At 49.2% G+C, this 7,650-nt stretch overlaps 1 protein-coding gene and 1 pseudogene across 2 annotated transcripts in view; one reads left to right on the top strand and one right to left on the bottom strand.

The window, feature by feature from the left end:
* Positions 1-7,650, bottom strand: part of Dnaaf5 (dynein axonemal assembly factor 5) — a 41,334-nt gene that overhangs the window by 10,849 nt on the left and 22,835 nt on the right. For both annotated transcript variants that reach the window (XM_005367093.3, XM_026789334.1), the window contains 3 exons: positions 7,423-7,591; positions 4,516-4,663; positions 189-339 (listed from right to left, as the gene is read on the bottom strand). In XM_005367093.3, the coding sequence (XP_005367150.1) occupies positions 189-339; positions 4,516-4,663; positions 7,423-7,591 (468 nt within the window). The remainder of the gene's footprint in view (positions 1-188; positions 340-4,515; positions 4,664-7,422; positions 7,592-7,650) is intronic.
* LOC101980394 lies at positions 2,471-2,903 on the top strand (annotated as a pseudogene).

Raw genomic sequence — 7,650 nt, 5'->3', positions numbered from 1 at the left:
GAAACTACGGCAGTTTGTGAACCTAAAGCTGAGAGGCCAGATCCCGGACCCTTCAAGGAGATGGTGCCTGTTACAAACAGGGCACTCAGACCTAGGCCTGGCTAGACCTGACCACCCAGGTCTCAGCTCTACATGGTCTCTTGGTAGCCACAAGGGCAGACAATTGGGATGGGCACAGAAGTCCTTACCTGCTTGGCCAATAGGATGTCACTGCTGGTGAGTGCCCACAGACAGGATATGGCAGCTGTCCGGATGGCTGCAGCCGTCCTCCCTGCATGCCACTGCAGGTTGGGGGCTAGGATGTCATTCACTACCATCTCCAAGTAGCCATGGAACTGTCTGGAACAAGACGGCAAGTAAGGAAGGACACACAAGCTACTCTGAAGGACAAACTGCGGTTTGGGAAGGAACTAGACTGACGTTTAAGAAGGTCAGGTGAGAGGCACATCAAGAGACCCAGGCCAAAGAGCACCAACTTATGGAGCAGTTTCCACCAACAGTTGGGGGCCTCTTCTGGAGGCTGATAGCCTGTGAGACCAGCAAGGAAGGGTGAACTACAAAAGCTAACTAGGATGACGTGACTTGCATACACTCATCCCACTCATCCGAGAATGTCTTAAGGTTTCTATTGCGGTGTGAAGAGACACCATGAACATGGCAACTCTTAGAAAGGAAAACATTTAGTTGAGGTGGTGGCTTACAGTTTCAGAAGTTTAATCCACTATTATCATGGCAGGGAGCATGGCGGTCTGCAGGCAGACATGGTGCTGGCTACATCTTGATCAGAAGACAGCAAGAAGTAGACTGTGACACTGAGTAAAGATTAAGAAATAGAGATCCCAACGCCTGCCCCCATAGTGACACACATAGTGACCCTTCCTGTGAGCTTATGGGGGCCAATGACATTCAAATCACCACATAGGTACTGAGCTGTTTCAATTTCCTTAGTTCATGACTGGGAACAGAATCCAAGAGCTTGGCATGCTGGGTGATGATGACATCCCAGCTAGCTCTTTATGTGCTCCAGCGTTCAAGAAAAGAGTACCAGGGTCTACAGAGATTGGCAAGGACTCCTTAGTGACCTGACCCTGTGTCCCTCCCAAAGATGTGACCCTTGCCAAGTGGCCTGGTAAACTTGTGGCTTGTGGGGGGCTCTGTACTCAAGTGCTTTATCAACCATGATCAGTCATTTGGATCAAGTGGCACCTCTATCACAATCTACTGAACCTGCTATCTACTCCACTAAAACCAAGAAAGCAAGAAATGACATGGGGCTGGAGAGATGGCGTGGTGCTTAGGAATACTTGCTGCTCTTTTAGAAGACCTGAGTTTATTTCCCGGCACCCTCATCAGGTGGCTCACAACCACCTGTCAGACTCCCTAACAGACTGCTCAGGAGTTCTCTCCTTACCACTGCTGGTCTGTAACCTGCTTCCCCGAGTGCAGAGACTGCATGCTTGTCCCACCACACCCAATCTGTATAGTACTGGGGATTGAACCCTATACACTAGGCAAGCACTCTACCAACTGAGCTATACCCTCAGCTCAATTTTTGTTTTTTGAGACAAGAGCTTGCTATGCAGTCAGGCCAGCCTGAAACACCAATCCCTCTGCCTCACTTCCTGAGTGCTGAGCTGACAGGCACGCCCCACTACTCCTGGTTTACACAGTGCTGGAGATGGAACCAAGGCTTCCTGCATGCCAGAGAAGCACTCTACCCACTGAGCCACGTTCCCAGGCCTAGCCAGTGACTGCAGTTTTAAATTTTACATTCTATTTTGTTTATTGTTGTATGTGAGGGTGGGATGGGGAATGTGCCAGTGCGCATACAGAGGTCAGAGGACACGTACAGGAGTTGGTTTCCTTCTTCTTCCACCACATGTGTCCTGGGCATTGAAGTCAGGTTGTCAGGCCTTGGAAGCAAACGCCTTTACTCACCGAATCATTCTACTAGTCCTCTATTCCAGAACTTTTACATGAAACTTACTCAAAGGCCGCCAAAGGGACGGGAGCAAAGGCCACTTACAAAGGCGGCAGCTTGGGGAGGGCTCTCTATAGCTCCTGCTTGCTCCCTCACAGGCCTCTCAATAGCTCAGGCAAGAGTGAGAAGCCAGGGGGCAGGTAGGAGTCTGTGGTGCTGCCACTCTGGCCTGCTGTTAGCTGAGCACTGTCTTCTCTAGGTAGGGAACCCCAACCTATAGCAGGGGCTCACACTGCCAGACTGAGCCCTGCCTGGATAACCTTTCACTCTTCATTTTGTAATCTATAAATCAAAACCAAACGACATTCATGCTGGTTAGTTTTGTGTCAACCTGACACAGCTAGAGTCAGCTGAAGGGGACCACAACTAAAACACTGCCTCCATGAGATCTGGCTGTAGGCAAACCTGTAAGGCATCTTCTTAGTGGCTTATGGGGGAGGATTCAGTCTATTATTGTGGGTGGTGACACCCTTGGGCTGGTGGTCCTGGGTTCTATAAGAAAGCAGGCGGGTCTCCGCCTGATCGCCGCCATCATGGACACGAGTCACGTGCAGCCCATCAAGCTTGCTAGGGTAACCAAAGTGCTGGGCAGGACCGGTTCGCAGGGACAGTGCACGCAGGTCCGTGTGGAATTTATGGATGACACCAGCCGTTCCATCATCCGAAATGTCAAAGGTCCCGTTCGAGAGGGAGACGTGCTCACCCTATTGGAGTCAGAAAGAGAGGCTCGGAGGTTGCGCTGACTGACCTTCCTGCTGGTGGGTACATGGCAACCCTTGGGAATGACTGCTCCTTGCTGGGAGGTGTCAAGAAAGGTTCTGTCTAATGCTTGGGTCTGTTTACAGGGTCCTGAGTATACACCACTTGGCCCTTGGCCCATGATGACCTGCGACTATTAAATAAAACATTTGTATTGTTTTAACTCTTAAAAAAAAAAAAAGAAAGAAAGCAGGCGGTAGCCGGGCTGTGGTGGCACACACCTTTAATCTCAGCACTTGGGAGGCAGAGGCAGAGGCAGGCAGACCTCTGTGAGTTCAAGGCCAGCCTGGTCTACAGAGTGAGTTTCAGGATAGGCTCCAAAGCTACAGAGAAACCCTGTCTCGAAAAACCAAAGAAAGCAGGCAGAGCAAGCCAGGTTCCTGCCCTGACATTACTCAGTGATGTCACCTGGTAGTGTCAGCGAGATAAATTCCTCCTCAGATTTGTTTTGGTTATGGCAATAGAAAGTCCAAGACGATGTTATTTTCAAACCACCGCTACTCAAATAGTAGCAATTTTCTCAGTAATTCATATGCATAATTGGAATCTCTAGACTGACTTCATCCTGAGAGGTCTTAAGTGTGTTTGGGGGAATCTAGCCCAAACCTGGGAGCTGTGTTTGTGGGTCAGGGGTGGCTGCTTGTTCCTCAGCATACTGGGTTGCATGTGGAGAGGGCCACAGCCCCGGTGGCAGCCCAGGCTGCTATGCACTCACTCCATTCTTGTGTACACGCCTGCCCAGTGGCCTGCTGCCAAGATGCTCATTAATACCTTTTTATGGTCCCTTTTCAGCCCTGAGGTTTTTGCAGATAGCAGGAAATAGAACTTCCTGCAGCGTGAGAGGCTGGCAGCCAGCCCCACACTAGGAGTGCGTATGAAAGGGAAAGATTAGAATGACCAAGTCACAGGGAACTTTAGAGTTTGCTGACCACACTGTGTGATGATAGATTTGTTTGGGAGGAGATGGGAGAGGCGGGGGAGTCCTGCCCACATGGGGCTAATGTGTTCAGGTCTCCATCTTTAAGACCCAGGGCTGCCATGGGGTAAGGCTTCGGAGATCCCAGCATGGCTTTAATCTTATTCTGCCCAGTGAACCAAGGAAAGCAGTATTTCAAGATTTTGTGTGTGTGTCTCTCTGTCTCTCTCTCTCCATCTCTATGTCTGTCTGTCTGTCTGTCTGTCTGTCTGTCTGTCTGTCTGTCTCTCTCTCTCTGTCTCTGTGTGTGTGTGTGTGTGTGTGTGTGTGTGGTCTTCTTACAGGCAGCTCTGACTTTCAACATCCTTTCCCAGGATGAGCTTCTGGTCTGGGTTGTTCCCCACCCACCCAGAGCCTGTTCTTTCCTAAGCTCTTTGTTCAACTTTTTCTTTACATCAAAGCCATAAAATTGGAGCAGTGCTGCCTCAGAGCTCTTCTGAGATAACAGAAGGCTACCCCTAAGCCTTCACCATCAATGCTAATTCAGTCAGGTCTGTTAGGTACCAAAAGGCTTTTAAAACAGAACAGCGGATACAGAAGTCATTAATAGTTAATGTGCCCTAAAACTTTCTCACTCAATGGAATCTTAATGACTCCCCTACAGTGACTTTGATTTACTGTCTGTGTCTCTGTGGTGCACTCACCAAGCCCACTGTTTACCTAGCAGTTATGCGAGGGATAGAGACCACCAAGAAGCCTGCACCTTAGCCCTCAGGGGCCCTGCCCAGGGCAGCATGGGAAGATGGGAGACCTATGCAACACTCATGTGGGCTCTATCCAGACCCCAGGACTGACCTACCCTTGAGAGTCAACAGTGTCCTTAGGCCTCAGCAGCATCGTGGACAGGACAGAGAAGAGCTTCAGGCGCATGTGCGGGTCTGTGGTGGGCTGGAGACAAGTCCTGAGGGTAGGAATCACGTGCTGCAGCGCTTCTCCCACAGCTGGGCCTGGAAAAAGAGGGAAGGGACTACAGCAAGCTGCTGGCTAGCCTGGCTTCTCTGATGGGGAGGATACAGGAGCATGAGTGTGGGGAAGTTGTCCTGCAAGTCGCAGGGCTGTGGCCCCCATTCCTACCATGCTGCTCTGCCAATTGCTGAGGGCACTAACAAAAGACTAACCCCAGAAGTCCCTCATCATGTGACCAAGACACAAATCTGGCTTCTCTTTACAATCTCCAAATTCATTTTTTTTAAAAAATATTTATTTATTATGTATACAATATTCTGTCTGTATGTCTGCAGGCCAGAAGAGGGCATCAGACCTCATTACAGATGGTTGTGAGCCACCATGTGGTTGCTGGGAATCGAACTCAGGATCTTTGGAAGAGCAGGCAATGCTCTTAACCACTGAGCCATCTCTCCAGCCCTCCAAATTCATTCTTTAAAAACAATTTTACTTCATTATTTTTAATAATGTGCATGTGTGCCTAAAGATATGTGCACATAAATGTAGAATCAGTGGAGCCCAATAGCAACGATCTCCTGGAGCTGGAGTTATGGGCAGTTTAGAGACACATTACATGGGTGCTATTAGATAAACCTCAGAGCTCTGCAAGAGCAGTAAGAGGTCTTTTTGAGACTGGGTTTCTTTGGGTAATAGCCCTAGCTGTCCTGGAACTTTCTCTGTAGACCAGGCTGGTCTCAAATTTAGAGATGTGCCTGCCTCTGCCTCCCAAGTGCTGGGAGAGGTCTTGATGGCTGAGCCGTTCCTTTAGTCCTCTTTTTCTTTTGACACAGGATTTTACTTTGTAGCCCAGAATGACTCTGAACTCAAGACAATACCTTAGCTTCCAACTGCTCCGTAGTGTTCCTCCACCTTCTTCTTTTGAAGCAGGGTCTCTCACAGGTCTAAGATTTAATGATTAGGCTGGCCTGGCTGGTTACTGAACCCCAGGGATTAGCTTCTCTCTCCTCTCCTCTCCTCTCCTCTCCTCTCCTCTCCTCTCCTCTTCTCTCTCTCCTCTCTCTCTCTCTCTCTCTCTGGGCTGGGGTTACATGGATGTGGTGGCCTTTAATCCCCACCACTTAGGAGGCAGAGGCAGGTGGATCAGAGTTTGGGGCCATCCTGGTCTATACAGCAAATTCCAGTACAGCCATGGCTATGCAGAAAAACCCTTTCTCAAAAAGAAATTAAACAAGAAAATGCCTGACATTTTTACAAAAGCCTGGGGACAGCCCTCAAGCTTGCAAGGCAATTGAGCTATCTTCACAGGCCTACTTATCAAACTCAAATCTAAAAGTCAAGAAATATCTGAACAATGCACCAAAATCAGTCATTGAAAGCACCCCACCATTTGTTCAAGCCTTATGGTAATGAAGAGAAGAAATGGAACCCTGCTTCCTTCACCCCCATCTTTCCCCCAGGTCACAAACTTCAGGGGCAACACCTTGAGGGTTCACTGCCAGGTGACTGGAACTATACAGCTTTGAGTTGGGATATAATAGCTGACATGCCAGAACATGCCCCTGAACACTTCCCTGCTGTACCTTGGACTTTGTAGTTTAGCTAAAAGCCAGGCACAGTTTGTTAATTCCACAACTGGACATTGAGCCAAGTCACCTAAATCTCCCACTTCAAGATCCTGTGTGTCCAGGGTCTGTACTGTGGAGATGGGGGCTAAGGAAACAACAGCTTTGTCCACCCGAAGCTGTGTGGGTCTGAGGAAGAGAAGGAAAACAAAAACAGCACAATGGGAAAAGCAGCTGCTGGCCTAATGAGACGAACAGGATCCCTCCAGCATGGGTGAGTGCCAGGATTGCTCCAAGCAGCACAGGCAAGTGCCAGGGTTTGCTTAGACTCTATCAACATCAAAGGACAGATGTCTGGAGCCCTGCAGCTGATGAGCAGGCTCTCAGAATAAAAACCAAGTGCACAAGCTGGAGTTTCATTCACAAAGGAAGAAAGGGGATGCAGAGGAGAGGGAAGCTGACATTCCCATTTGAACTTCAGTGAGAGGCAAACTGCCTTTCAAGATATCCACACAGTGAGGGGCTGGGGCTGTACCTCCATGGCTGGAGTGCTTGCCTAGCACACTTGGAGTCCTGGTTCCACATTGGCTTTTTATGTCTGGCTCTGGGAACTGAATTCAGGTCCTCCTGTTTGTGCAACAAGCACTTGACTGAGCCGTCTCTTCAGTCCCACAGGTGCCATCTCTGCCTTTTGAACATAGTCTAAGGAACTGCAGCAAACTATACCTTCTGGTGTAAACACAAGACACTGTGTCATCTGCCATGCCTGTTGTAAATACAGCTTCTCCCCCACAGAACTGGGGGCTCAAGTGGGATTTGTGAAGGGAGCTGGACCACTTGGTACTAAAAATGCTAAATAAATAAATAAATAAATAAATAAAGTAAAACTCCACTAAGGATTATAAAGCAATGCTTCTTACTTCTACAAAGAGCCTCCATGAGAACTGAGGGGAATGCTAAGGTCTTGGGGCCATATGCCAATGTGGCTGGAGACGCTAAATTTTACTGTAAAACAGAAGTATCTGAAGAATACAAGCTGCAAAAGAAGCCGTGTGACCCCAGCATGTGGGAGGCTAAGGCAGGAGCAGAATTGGTTTGAAAGCATCCTGAGTTAAGTAGCAAGACCCTGTCACACAAACAGAAACCATGCCTGGGTCAAGGCCAGGTTGTGTGGCTCAGGATGGCGAGGATGGTGCAGCTGCAGCCTGGCTTGGGCAGGTCAGTGGCCCGAGGCTCACCTGCCTGGGTGAGCACCACAGTGAACTTCAGCAACTGCACAGAGTGCACTGTCCACTCGCCATGTGAGGCCGTCAGCCGCTCCAGGAGCGCACCCACATGTTTGCGGAACAGGTCCTGACTGCTGGGGGTGTCTTCCACCTCAGCCAGTGTGTCCATGGTGTTCTGGGCCTAGAAAAGGGTATACGAAGGTTGGGACCAGTGTAATTTTTAAATTTAAAATACTTTTT

This window comes from Microtus ochrogaster, unplaced genomic scaffold (assembly GCF_000317375.1).
Source record: "Microtus ochrogaster isolate Prairie Vole_2 unplaced genomic scaffold, MicOch1.0 UNK16, whole genome shotgun sequence".
NCBI classification, from domain to species: Eukaryota; Metazoa; Chordata; class Mammalia; order Rodentia; family Cricetidae; genus Microtus; species Microtus ochrogaster.
Note: the sequence above shows the minus strand (reverse complement) of the source record. Positions and strands in the feature narration are given on the sequence as shown.